The 15,568-nt window shown below is 36.8% G+C and overlaps 1 protein-coding gene across 6 annotated transcripts in view; it reads left to right on the top strand.

The window, feature by feature from the left end:
• Positions 1-15,568, top strand: part of ptprfa (protein tyrosine phosphatase receptor type Fa) — a 264,589-nt gene that overhangs the window by 210,539 nt on the left and 38,482 nt on the right. For all 6 annotated transcript variants that reach the window (XM_053683707.1, XM_053683708.1, XM_053683706.1 and 3 more), the window contains 3 exons: positions 4,165-4,246; positions 5,920-6,135; positions 11,439-11,593. In XM_053683707.1, coding sequence (XP_053539682.1) covers positions 4,165-4,246; positions 5,920-6,135; positions 11,439-11,593 — 453 coding nt within the window. The remainder of the gene's footprint in view (positions 1-4,164; positions 4,247-5,919; positions 6,136-11,438; positions 11,594-15,568) is intronic.

The raw sequence follows: 15,568 nt of genomic DNA, 5'->3' as shown, positions 1-15,568 counted from the left end.
TTTTATCCCTCTCATAGAACTATCCGCATTTCAAAGGCTGCTAATTTTGGTCAAAGAGCAAACTGACCAAAATGGAGCAGGAAGGCTATATATGTGAATGACAAAAGATTTTTAAAAACGTTTCAATACATGAAATTCGATTACACAATATAGTTGACGGGTACACAAATAAGCAGAAATTTAATCATGCTTTTCCTTCCTATAGCACAAATGAAAAGCCCTCTCTAGATGAGCAGATTTGTCAAATGAAACTTTATCATTCTTATCCACTGCTATGGTAAACTAAAGGGTAGATATTCAAATTACACTGCCAAATATGACAAGCATTAGCTACGTGTAGTAGTACAACATAGTCAACAACTGTATTAGCAGGTGTAGCCTAACCTGTACACGAGTCCACTATTGGACATATCACAATTGAGAACATGCCCAAATTCATTGCTTTAGTAGAATTTATTTGTAAATGAATTGATACTTACCTTGAAATGTCCTTTGTATAGTATTTGTTCAGTCTACAGGTCCTCTACCACAGTCTTAACTGTCTGAATTTGTCCCGGCATGTTAAATGGCTAGGGGAGGGGACTTAAAATTAGTGACCTGAAGTTATCAAGCCAATTTCATTAAGTTACTACTTAAATTTAGTGTCAGGTCAATTAAAGCAGAAATTTCAGTTGAAATGACACACAATGTTAAGTTGTTGTAATTATCAACATTATTATGTCAACACAACTCATCAAAATAATGTTTACAACTTAAAACATTTAATTAAATAAATAAATAAATTCAAATTTTTATCTTGCAACCACACATCTAATTAAGTTGTTGTAATAGGTCCCCTGAATTACTTTTTAGAGTGCAGTGTGCAGACAGTGACTTACTTTTTATAGACTTTTTATGCATAGCTTTATTTCAAATGATTTTAACCGGTATTTCGTGTCTGCTACAGCCGGAGCTCGGAAGCCTTTGGTCTAGGGCAGTGCAGGGATTTGAGATGATGCAGTAGTCTGGACACTGTGAGACGGCAGCAGAATCCAAAATAACCTGACTCACAAATGAATGCTTATCTTACAGTTTCAGTGCAAGGTTCCACCGAATCCCTTTGAGATTAATCTCTTCACAGAGGGATCTATTACAGATGATTTTATTTCCATGACAGTCTGCAGTGTTTGTGTTTCTCCTTCCCTCCAGTGGGCTGATACTCACAGTCCTGTGTAGATACGCATTTTACACGCAGATGTTGCCTCTTGCACTGGGAAACATTTTTGTCTGCTGCTACCTGCTGCATTTAGTCAGACTTTGCTTCCTGCAGTCACAAAACTCTTCACTGGGAACTCATTAGAAGGCAAAAGAAAATTAAGAGCAATTATAAGAGCAATATTGTGAGCAGGTTATTATAATGACAGCCATGGGTATAAAGCTTAATTTTATATTCACCAAGGGCATTGGGAGATTTAAATAGGGTCTCATTTATTAATTTGTTAATAAAGCTGTGGAAATGTTTTCCTGGGCCACACTGAACTAAAGGTCCCCAGCAGACTTGTATACATTTCGGTCATGTTGATTCAACTTGGTAACAGTTACATTTACATTTATTTATTTAGCAGATGAATTTATCCAAAGTGACTCACAAATTTAAATGCCAGTGATCTTTAAATTACCAGGCATGTTCATGGCACAGCTGATTTACATTGTGTGACGCCCACAAAATCGAAATCTTCCACTAATGCAGCTCAGCCATCGCAGCATGTTGGCTGCCATAGACACAGACTGAGGCCCTGTTTACACGAGTGCGGTTTCATTTTAAAACGCATAACTTTTGCTACTGTTACGCCTGTCATCTACACTATGCCGGTGTTTTTGACCAGCGAAAACTGAGACTTTTGGAAACACCGAAGACCCCGTTTTAGTTTGAAAACTCCGGGCTCGCGTTTCAGTGTAAACAGACCAAAACAAAGACTTTTGAAAACGAAGTCATGGCTTCGCCCACATTTGCCCCCTGATTGGTTCTACTGTAACATTGCGTATCCTTCCCTGATTCATCAAGCCCCTACCATATGACTGCTACGCTACATTGATTGTATACACAACAACACGGAGACTGAACCACAAACTTTACTGGCTTTGTTGTCATTCTTAGCAGCCACTGTGCAGTTCAGTTCTGTACTTTATACTGGGGAAGGTGAATGAGTCTCCGTGTAGTTTGGGAGTTGTAGTTTTTGGCGGCCATGTTTGTAGTTTGCTGTGCATTCTGAGAAATGGAGTCGCTAGTCTGCCGTGGCATGACAAATATTCTCTGTATCCACACCAATGAGACAAACAGCTGAAGAGGATAGAGCAAATATAGATCTTATATTGACATGAATCAAGAAAAAACATTTTTATAAATAAACATCATGTGTGGGCTCGGTGGTTATATACAAGTTATAACTTGCAGTGAACTTAAAACCTGGCCTACTCCTCCTCATATTGTGCATTTAAATAACTAAATTAAAAATCAGAAATGAAAAAGAAATAAAAAGAAATAAGAAATCAGAAATTACATTTGTCATTTTTTGCATCAGAGGCAACAATAGAGTGGTGTGACACAAACATCCAGGTTGGAATTAGAAAAACTCTGACACGGACTCATCTTGCCTTAATTTATAGCCATTGAGACACAGGGAGGAGAGTTGTACATCTCACACATGCTTGAGATATTTAGCTCTCTGTGTCGTGTTCACGCTCTCTGAGTTTCAGAGATTTATACGGGCAAGACGAGTGTGTGGTTTGACCGCAGTTGAATATTGACTACTGGGTCATGTCATCCTCAAAGCCTTCTTCTCTTCCTTTACTTGTATTTGTTGCGTGCTCATTCCAAGCTCTTAAACAAGTGGCTTTCCTTCATTTTCACAGTGTGTACTCAGATCCTTTTGTTTAGGGCAGTGCAAGGATTTGAGATAATGCAGTGGTCTGGACACTGAGAGAAGGCAGCAGAATATAAAATAACCTCACTTGTTTGTGGCTCACAAAGCCGGGGAACTATAACCTCTCTGATTCAAAGAACACGGCCAGAATCACAGATTTAAGGTATAAAAAAAAATTACTTTGGAGATAAATATGGAAATGAACAGGCTTAGGATCTAAACTGCAAAATTCATAGTACAAAATATATTCCAGTGATTTTTATAGCACTATAGCTCAGCTTATCCAGTTAGTGTTCCAGCCTTGAATAAAACCAAAAGTGGGGTTAAACCAATTTCATAGTATTGTATAAAGCATTAATACTTCTACAACTAATAGTGCAATGCTAAATTAAAGTTAGATTTCAAATGCATTTGCTGTCCTTACTATTGATCAGACAAATGTAGCCCAATGCTGTTTACTGCAAGGGTTTGAAAGCACAAAAATCTCATCCTACTAATGCAAAACCTAGAATAAATAAGCAAGAGCTTTTCTACTGTAATTGTTAATCGTTAAATATCTTATTAGCTTCAACTCAGAAAGCCAGAAAGGTTGCCAAATGAATGCAGAGTGCACAAAATAACCAGACCCAATCTCTTACAAATGCAAAATCAATAAATCTAGTTTGGTAGCTCAGGCTGTAAAATGGCATGTAATTTTTATCCAGGTGTAGCCGCTGTAGGCAGCTGAGTTACACACACACACACAGACACACACACACACACACAAGAGAGAGAGAAAAAAAGAGAGAGAGAGAGAGTGGTTCTCGGTCTCATTGTTGGACTCTGAGTAATAGAGCCATTTTATTTTTGTTCCCTGGTCTAAAGCATTACTTAATTCATAAAAGCTTTTGAATTATCCAGATTCTTACTTTATGTGGGCACGATGGTTCAGTTGTTAGCAAGTTTGCCTCGCACCTCCAGGGTTGGAGGTTTGAATCCTGCCTCCGCCCTGTGTGCACGGACACAGGTCCAAAGACATGCGTTGTAGGTATTGTTGATTGGCATTTCCATACTGTCCATAGTGTGTGTGCGATTGTGCGATGGGGTGTGATCAGAGTTCCCTGGGATAGGCTCCAGGCTCCACTGCAACTCTGTATAGGATAAGCGGTACCTAACTATTCACACTGTGTATCTCTACTTTCTTGAATGAATCATAGAGGCCATGCTTCATTCACCATGACTGATGGTTTACATCGTGTGTATTGTGATATGTGTTCTGCAGGTGGTACTACATAGTGGTGGTGCCCATGAGTCAAGCTACATTGCGCCACTGGGAAAGTCCAGAAGACATCGACCTGGATGAGGTGTGTGAGCAGAGGGACATGTTTATATGTGTATCTGAGAATGTGTTAACTTATAAGTGATTTTGCATGTGTATATATGTATAGAAAAAACAACAACAGATAGATGGAGAGAGTATTTGTCTATCTGTTTGTTGGTCTATCTCTCTCTCTCTCTCTCTCTCTCTCTCTCTGTGTATCTGTCTGTCTGCTTGTCTCTCTGTCTCTTTGTCTTTGTCTCATTATAAATGTAGAAACAGTAAAACACATGAGCTGTGGTTTAGAAATCCTGTAGTATTTCTGCATTTTGATAAACATGCCTTTTTTTAATAAATTCCCTTTATTTCTCCTCGCTGCCATTGTAACTTTCTGTTCTGACTATAGGCCTCCCCCTCACTCTCCTTGTCACTACATAACTGTTCATTTTTATTTAATTTATGTTATTAATACAGACAGTTTATGGCTCACACACACACACACACACACACACACACACACTCTGTTTTTCTCCTGCGCTCGCTATCTCTCAGAGCTATACTATCTGGGGTTTTGAATATAAATGAGTGTCAGGCTTGTGAAATAAATATAAAATGATTGTACGCAGGGCTTCAGCAACACCTTCATCATGGCTGCTCTCCAGGAGCACACACAAACACACACACACACACACATACATACATAAAAACATACAGTATATAGAACAGTGTCTCTGTCCATTTTCACATTCTCATTACACTTTATCATCAAAGAGTTAATAATGAAGAAGCTGAATCCTTATCATGCATAATAAATTCATTACAGATGATAAGCTGTTACACATGTTTATGCTGGACAGATTGAACCTTAGGAAGAAAGATATGTCAAGTTAATTTATTGGGCAGATTTGAAAGAACACTTCTGACAAAAATGAACCGTTCCAGTACAGAGCTAGAGAAGTGAACATCAGACACTGAACATGTCTTAGCAGATCAGCTGTATTTGAGGTATTTGAGGGGAAAATGTGTAAGATTCATGCTTGGCCATCTGTCACCTAAAAGTAATAGATGATGACATTATATAGTGCTGTGAAAAAGTATTTGAGTTCTTCTGGTTTTGTGTATCTGTTTCAGAAATTAAAAGAAAATCTAGGATAAAACAAAGGCAACCTGAGTAAACACAAAATACCGTTTTTAATTGATAATGTTATTTATTGAAGAAGAAAAGCTGTCCAATACCAACTGGGCCAGTGTGAAAATGTGTTTGTCCCCATAGTTACTAATTCCCCAAATCATATGAAACTGCATTTATAATGGGGTTATTTTTCACAGCAATATATATATATATATATATATATATATATATATATATATATATATATATATATATATATATCATACAGAATAGACACAATTCAAAAGACAAATAAAATAATGCATAACAAAAACTGGCCTTTCATTGCAATAGACAACAATTGAATGTGTGAGCTGCTATTTATTATGGTGTTGAAATTACAATTGCATTGTGTGAGAGAGAGATGAGGGGTGTCACTGTGTGTCTATGAATATAATGTATCTGTTATTTTGTGTTTGTCTACCCGCATGGTTGAGTGTGTCTGAGCATGAAATGTCTTTCTGTATTTCTATGTCTGTATGTGTGTATAAAGTGTATAAAAGGTCTGGAAATATTCATACAGCATTGTGTGTGTGTGTGTGTGTTAGTTGTTAGAGGCTGGTGGAGATTCAACTGTGATGAAGAGGAAGAGGAGGCAGAGTGACGACTCTCTGAAGCCATACATCGCTGCGAGGATGCACACACTGCCGGAGAGCTTCACACTCGGAGACGAGCGGCACTACAGCGGCTTCTACAACAGAGCACTGCTCACTCAAACTCATTACCGTACCTTCATCATGGCTGCTCTCCGGGATCACGACTCTGTACGACACACACACACACACACACATACACACACGTATATATATATATATATATATATATATATATATATATATATATATATATATATATATTACAGACCAGAGAGACCAAAAGTGTGTGTTTATAGATACAGTATATTTTGGAATTATATGGTTCTATCTATATAAAAATATTTTAAGTATGTTATTTGCATTACATTGATTATAAATGAGACCATTTATACAAGTATATAAGCACAAAGTTGGCAAGTATCTGCTTTGACCTTATTGGGGATCAAAATTTAATATCTCAGCATCTTAAATTTTAATCTCAGATATAACCTTCATATTATCAGACCAAATCAAGGATTGTTTTTTTGTTAAAAACACTGGCAATGTTCATTATTAAAGGCCAGTTTGGGATTTTGGAAGGCTGTCTAAATTTTATTCAGCTAAATTCCACCGTCACTTTATAAAGAGACACAATGTCACTGTAAATTAGCAGCATTTATCAAAACAAGCTCCTGGGATGTGCAACAGCAGGGCAGAGAGAAAATCAAAAAGCCATTTGGCTCAGAATAACTGCATCCACCCGTTAGAGAAGAATAAGCAGAAAGAATGCTGTTAAACAGTTTGCTATATAAAAAAAAGATAGATGAATCAGGCTGGAGACCATTTTTATTATTGAAATAAATTAAACGTCCTGGAGAAAAGAGAACAAGGTTCAGGTAGTTCTGGCTGTTACCACTGGGCAGGTGGTAGGAGGGAAAGAAATGGACAGATCTAGTGTGTGAAGGTGGAGAAAATCAGCAGTTGCATAGTTACTGTATAACTATAATGTTAACATTATCATTGTTTTTAGATTTCTGCTTCATGGTAGATTTCTCATGTTTTGTCTTTCTCTTGCTCTCTCTCTCTCTCACACACACACACACACACACACACACACAAGCACACACACAAATGGTGTTGCAGCTGCATTGGTAAGTGGGGGACTTTAGTGAAAAGGCGTGCATTAGTCACTCAGTGGGACGCATTTCTATCAGATAGAGCAGATGAAATCGATCAGTGTGAATGCTCTCCTCTGAGAAAATCGCTCAGAGTTTTCAGCTGCCATCACTCAGAGCTTCTGTCTGGAGGATGAGGTTAAAGAGAGGGGGGGAGGGGGGATTTACTTTACAATACTGAGGGCTTGGAACACTTGAAGTTAGCCCAGTGTTAGCACAGTATTAGACTGTTGATTTGCCTGATCATAGCAAAAGCAATAGTTAGACATTAGAATGACAATAGCTCAATATTAGTCTGACATTAGTGTATTAGCCCAACATTAGCCTGACATTAGTCCATTACAGTAGTTCTACATTAGGCTGAAATGTACAGAAACCCTAAGTGGCCATGCATTATTTAATTTTTTTTCTTGTTTTCTCATGATCACGACTTAATTTTTCTATGTACTCAAAATAGCATGTTGTTTTTATTGTTCTTGAGGCAGCAAAGCTTATAGCAATCCCGCAGCATTATGGTTGAACAGATAAATTTTTACTTTGATCAGGGTCTCACTCAAGCTGAAATAGCTCTATGTATGTCAACTTCCACATTAGTGTCCGACACTTGAGAAGGGGATACCCCTCTCTCTTAAAGCAGAGATAAGGTCCATCTCTACAGCGGGCAACACCAGACCCATTCACAAGGCGCAAGATTTTCTCATGTTAAAAATTAGTCTGACAGTAGTCTGTTAGACAGAAACTAGGCTGACATTAGTCCAACTTTGGTCCCACATTAGGCTGATATGAATCTAACACTGGTCTTACATTAGACTGACATTAGCCCAACCCATCCAAGGTGTATTCCTGCCTCACAACCAGTGTTTCCGCAACAGGCTCAGGATTCACTATGACCCTAAGGATAAAGTGGTTACTAAAAGCGAGGGAATGAGTAATCCGAGGTTTGCCCAACATTAGTCTGACATTAGCCCAACATTTATCCAACATTGTTCGTTAGTCCAACATTGGTCTGACATTAGTCCAACATTGATCCAACATTGTTCACTATTCTGATATTAGTCTGACATTAGTCCAACATTGTTCTGACATTAGTCCGACATTAGTCCAACATTAGTCCAACATTAGTCCAACATTGGTCTGACATTAGTCCAACATTAGTCCAACATTGGTCTGATATTAGTCCAACATTGGTCTGACATTAGTCCAACATTAGTCCAACATTGGTCTGATATTAGTCCAACATTGGTCTGACATTAGTCCAACATTAGTCCAACATTGGTCTGACATTAGTCAATATTGGTCTGATATTAGTCCGACATTAGTCCAACATTGGTCTGATATTAGTCCAACATTGGTCTGACATTAGTCCAACATTAGTTCAACATTGGTCTGACATTAGTCCAACATTATTCCGATATTGGTCTGATATTAGTCCAACATTGGTCTGACATTAGTTCGACATTGGTCTGACATTGGTCCAATATTATTCTGACATTAGTCCAACATTAGTCTGGCATTAATCTGACATTAGTCCGACATTAGTCTAACATTGGTCTGACATTGGCCCAATATTATTCTGACATTAGTCCAACATTAGTCTGACATCAGTCCGACATTAGTCCAGCATTGGTCTGAGATTTGTCCAACAATGGTCTAGCATTAGTCTAACATTAGGCTGATATTAGACTAATATGATGAAGACATTAGTCTGGCATTAGCCCAACATTATTCTCACATTAGGCTGACATTAGTCTTACTGGAGAGGTGCATAACTGCAAATAGTGCCAGTATTAGGCCTACATTTGCGCAATATTAGTCTAGCAGAAGCTCAGTGCTTGGCTGACATCAGTCTAATGCTATTCAGATATTATTTTAAAGAATAATTATTTTAAAGTTAGTGCCAATGTTAGCAGCACAGCTGGAACTGAGTGCTATTTAAAGGCCTGCTGTCTAATGGACTATCAGAGGGAGCACAAAGTCGCCATGCATGTGGATGTTTAAAGGGAATTACACCAAGCAAATTGATTTGTTTAATTTTATGTGACACATGGATCAACATGACTCATAACAAACAAATTTATCAAGGTGGAAATGAAATTCCTCCTCCTGGGCTGGCTCAGAGTCAGTTTTTGACAGAATGGAGTGTGTGATGGCTTCTTAATGACTGCTGTAGCTGAGAGAAGAACTGGTATTCACTGTGCCTCCCTGTGCACTGCATATGAATGCAATAATATAAATGATTGGATATAAATGTTATTGTTATATCTTAAAAGTTAAAAGACAAAGGGTGAGCAATATAGTGAGAGACTAGGGTGTTGTCCTAAAAATTAAAGCTGGGATCGTTTTATTTGGCTACAACCCAATCTTCACATTAGCTAGCTATATCTATTTGCAATTATTTATTCACATAGCTATTTAGGTTTTTGCATACTCTGAAAGAAACCCTAAATATAAAGCTAATCAGCTAGCTATATCTAATACTTCATTGTGTAGAGCTAAAAGAAACAGTAGATATCTAAGTTTAATTAATTAAACAGTCACTACGCTGGCAAAAGTTTGGACGTTTATTTATGTTTTAAACTCATCGTTTGCTGAACGTGTATATCAGCAAGCATGGTATTCTTAAATATGCACTTAGCTTTTGTGAAATTTACTGATACTCTGAGCTAAGATATTGATATTATATTGAAAATAGAAGAATGGGGTCAGTGGATCCCTACTTAAAACCTAGAGTATATAGAAACATTTATGTGTAGGTGTTTGTTAAAGCACCTGGCAATCTTCTGCAGTGCTGCTCAGTTTGTGTCTCTATGGAAAGCTCTTAACGGAGGAGGAACTCACCCATCTGTCTCTCTCTCTCTCTCTCTCTCTCTCTCTCTCTCTCTCTCTCTCTCTCTGTCTGTCTAAATCGCCCCAGTGTTCGAAGCCTGCAGGCTGCACTCTAATGATTCACAAGCCTCTGCAGAGATGGGATTTTTTTTTAAAGTTATTTTTTGGTTCCTGCTGACGTTTCCAGAGGGAATAGAGAAGGTGTCGCACTGATGGGATTAATCCACAATGGGTCACTGATGCGTATCCTCCTGCGCTCAGCAGGGTGGAGGAGTCAACGCCGCCCTCGACACACTCTTTCCCGCTGTTCCTCTCCATCTTTCTCTCCTTCTGAGAGGCATTTCTAAAGCGATTAGTGTAGAGAGAGTTCACTGGTCGCTCTGCAGCTTTGAAGATTTGCTAGGTTTGACTTCCGCTGCAGAGTAACTCACTGTAATAGAGCTTTTTCAGTACGTGTGTGTTCAGTCAGTAGCTCACAGCTATTTGCTATTAAAGATAGCCAAACCATCAGTGTATGTGAAAAAACTTTCAGTTGTTTCCGAAAAGATGATGCTTCTTCTCACCTTTGTCATTTTTCTTTGCTCAAAAATGGATAAGATATAAAGCTATAAAGTTACAAGTAATAGTTTAGCATGATGTAAGTTTGTTTAATAAATATTGGATGTCCTTGAGGACATGGTTTGCCAAGGTTGATGTGGAAGGAGTCAAGTGGCCTGAGCAGAGCCCTGACTTCAACCCCACTATACACCTTTGGGATGAATTGGAACACTGACTGCACCCCAGGTCTTCACATCCAACATCAGTATCTGACTTCACTAATTCTCTTGAATGAGCAAATCACCACAGCCAGGTTCTAGTGGAAAGCCTTCCCAGAAGAGTGGAGGTTCTTATAACAGGAAATTTGGACTAAATCTGGAATGGGATGTTCAAAATGTACTTATGATGTGTTATGGTCTGGTGCCCACATACTTTTGGCCATATAGTAAATCTCTGTGCACATAAACTGGATTTGTTGAATATATTATGGAAATAATAATTGATATGGTCCGATTATTATTATTATTATTATTATTATTACAATCTCATTAGCCTTTGTTCAATTTGCGGCTCCTTTTAAGCCCATTTTACAGCAGAACACAGTTGCACCATATCCAGAACGAGCATTTTGAACCCTTAAAATGGGGTCATTGGCCAAAAAAAGGTTGAGAAACCTTTGTTTACAAGTTTATAAAGTGTTACTCTACTTTGCTTTTAATCTAGAGAAGTAGAAACAGAGATAAAACGATAACGATAGCTGATATTGACTAAGTGGGTACATTGTGTTATTGTCTTTCCTGCTTTCAGCCAATAAGCATGCAATGTTCTTGATTTAGTAGTGAAACTGCACTGATCATAAAAGCAGTCCTAGTATTGTACCCATCCATTAAAATTATGGTGGCCTTCATGAAATGTGTGTGTGTGTGTGTGTGTGTGTGTGTGTGTGTCCTGTAGAAAACATTCGCTACAAGCCCGTTCTCTGACCCCATCATAGTACAGGTGCACATGTCGCGACATGCAGAAGATCCCGAGATGCTTTGGGTGATGGGGCCGGTGCTGGCTGTCGTCCTCATCATCATTATCGTCATCACCATCCTGCTTTTCAAGAGGTGAGACACACAGATCCCTTACACTCTCTGTCTTTCTCTCACCCACTTCATTTATCTGTCTCTGTTACCATATTTTCTGTCTCACAATCTCACTCTGTCTCTGTCTCTTACTCTTAGTATCTCACTCTTAATCTGTCTCTCTTTCATTGTATCTCTTTCTGCCTGTCTGTCTTGTTCTCTCCCCTTCCCTCACTCTCTCTCTGCTGTACGGTAATAAATAGCTGGGGTTGGGCTGGCCAGCAGCCCAAGACAGGTGTGTTAAATGTTGTAAGTTGAGTCAGCTCCATACCATTCCCACTGTAAAGTATAAATAGCCTGTGTCATTTTCAAAAAGCGCTGACTTACACTTACACTGCAGAAGAGCTGAGTCACACACCCAGCAGCAGACAGGTCCATTAAAGTGGAGTTTAAAATATTGCAGCCATGGGGAGATGGGAGAGTAATGGCACGCATAATTAAACCCATTTCGTCCAGCACAGCGAGTTCAGAACGATACACACTCCGACAATGAAGGGCAAACAAGAAGAACCTACTGCAATAGGCATAACCAAGTTAGAATTGTAAGAGGAGATTAGCAGAAAGTATATCAGCATTCTATATTCACAATACACATATTATTCATAATACCCTCTACATCGGTCACAATACACTCTATATGGGTAACAGTTTGTTCTATATTATAATAGACATAATACATTTTATATTGGTCACAAAACATATACTGGTCACACTGTACTCTTTATAAGTCACAATTCACTATAAGAACTGGCATCTATTGGTAACAATACTTTTTGGCATTACTCACAATACATTCTATATTGGTCACAATACAATACATTTCAAATTAATCACAATATATCCCATAATAGTGACATTTCATATTAATCACAATACACTCTGCTGTACATTAGTCACATTTTGTATTAATCACAATACAATATATATAATCGCATCTAATATTAGTCACAATACACTCTATAATAATCACATCTCATATCAATCACTATACACTCTGTAATAGTCACATCTCATATCAATCACTAAACACTCTATAATAATTACATCTCATATCAATGACTAAACACTATAATAATCACATCTCATATCAATCACTAAACACTCTATAATAGTCACATCTCATATCAATCACTAAACACTATAATAATCACATCGCATATCAATGACTAAACACTATAATAATCACATCTCATATCAATCACTAAACACTCTATAATAATCACATCTCATATCAATCACTATACACTCTATAATAATCACATCGCATATCAATGACTAAACACTTTATAATAATCACATCTCATATCAATCACTAAACACTCTATAATAGTCACATCTCATCAATCACTACACACTATATAGTATTCACATATCAATCGCTATACACTCTTTAATATTCACATCTATTATCAATCACTATGCACTATAATAATCACATCTAATATCACTCACTACTCTATAATAGTCACATCTAATAATCACTATACACTCTATAACAGTCACATCTCATATTAATCACTATGCACTCTATACTAGTCACATCTAATATCAATCACTATACACGCTATAATAGTCCCATCTAATATCAATCACTATACACTCTATAATAGTCACATCTAATATTAATCACTATGCACTCTATAATAGTCACATCTAATATCAATCACTATACACTCTATAATAGTCACATCTCATATCAATCACTATACACTCTATAATAGTCACATCTCATATCAATCACTATACACTCTATAATAGTCACATCTAATATCAATCACTATACACTCTATAATAGTCACATCTAATAATCACTATACACTCTATAATAGTCACATCTAATATTAATCACTATGCACTCTATAATAGTCACATCTAATATCAATCACTATACACTCTATAATAGTCACATCTAATATCAATCACTATACACTCTATAATAGTCACATCTAATATCAATCACTATACAGTCTATAATAGTCACATCTAATAATCACTATACACTCTATAATAGTCACATCTAATCATTCACTATACACTCTATAATAGTCACATCTAATATCAATCACTATACACTCTATAATAGTCACATCTAATAATCACTATACACTCTATAATAGTCACATCTAATATCAATCACTATACACTCTATAATAGTCACATCTAATCATTCACTATACACTCTATAATAGTCACATCTAATATCAATCACTATACACTCTATAATAGTCACATCTAATATCAATCACTATACAGTCTATAATAGTCACATCTAATAATCACTATACACTCTATAATAGTCACATCTAAGCATTCACTATACACTCTATAATAGTCACATCTAATATCAATCACTATACACTCTATAATAGTCACATCTAATATCAATCACTATACACTCTAATAGTCACATCTAATAATCACTATACAGTCTATAATAGTCACATTTAATCATTCACTATACACTCTCCAATAGCCACATCTTATATTAGTCACTATACACTCTATAATAGTCCCATCTTATATTAATCACTATACACTCTATAATAGTCCCATCTCATATTAATCACTATACACTCTATAATAGTCACATCTAATATCAATCACTATACACTCTATAATAGTCACATGTAATATCAATCACTATACACTCTAATAGTCACATCTAATAATCACTATACAGTCTATAATAGTCACATTTAATCATTCACTATACACTCTCCAATAGCCACATCTTATATTAGTCACTATACACTCTATAATAGTCCCATCTTATATTAATCACTATACACTCTATAATAGTCCCATCTCATATTAATCACTATACACTCTATAACAGTCACATCTAATATCAATCAGTATACACTCTATAACAGTCACATCTAATATCAATCACTATACACTCTATAATAGTCACATCTAATATCAATCACTATACACTCTATAATAGTCACAGTGAGTACTTAATTTGCAAGTAGAAGGGGCGTTTTGTTTTTTTCTTTGTTGGTCAGATTTCAGAAATTCCAAATTGTGAGTTTTAGTCAAATGCAGCATTATTTCTGTGGATAGCGCACCACTGCAGTTTTTTAAAATTATTATTTTAATAAAAATCAAATGAAACAGGAATAAAAGAATAATAAAGTAATAAAATAATGCAATCTGATCATTTCAATGATGACTAATTGGTGACTAGTAATCATAGTGTACTTGCGTAATCAGTCCCATGCTCACACGTCATGGATATGGTGATAAAAAGGCAGCTGACTTTATTGTCATTTAAGCAAAAGTAATTGCGGCAAAACAAGGTGCTGAAAAAAACAAAGGAGGCATCATTTCTGTTTCTGAATCATGTTGCCTCACATCGCTCACAAAATACAACCCTGTGCCTTATGTGCAGATTTGGGTTTCTAAAGGACCCGAGCAAATCATAACATTGGGAGGATACTGTAAGTGACATGACTGCCTTGTGGAGTAATTTGGGCAATTAGGCAAGCTAAGAAAGTTTTTTTTATTGATATCCCTATTCGTGTTGGTGTATTTGTGTTATGCTCTTTACAGGTCATTATCCAGTGTTCTGAGAAATGTTTGTTGAGAGGTTAAGTGCATACTGTGAAGTTTAATATATCAGATATGTGCAGTTGACTCCTCCGGTCCTTCCATTGTATCACTGAAATGTTATGGTTCTAGTCCGTCATTATACACTGGTACTAACACTAAAGCTGGGTCTATGACGGCATTCAATGCTACTGTATTGGAGCACGGGTTATATTGTCTATACATTCTGGGACCTTTCTCATTCTCTGTTCACCTTCTGGATCACACAATACATATTGTTGTAATCACAATACACTCTATATTAGTCACAATACAGTTTATATTTTTCACATCACACTATACTGGTCCCAGAAGAAGGCAGGACTATTTGCCTGTGGGATACTCTGTATATCTGTCCGCTCTGAC

Source organism: Ictalurus punctatus, chromosome 11 (genome assembly GCF_001660625.3).
Source record: "Ictalurus punctatus breed USDA103 chromosome 11, Coco_2.0, whole genome shotgun sequence".
In the NCBI taxonomy this organism is placed as follows: domain Eukaryota; kingdom Metazoa; phylum Chordata; class Actinopteri; order Siluriformes; family Ictaluridae; genus Ictalurus; species Ictalurus punctatus.
The sequence above is the reverse complement of the archived record's forward strand: the minus strand, read 5'-3'. Positions and strand labels throughout refer to the sequence as shown.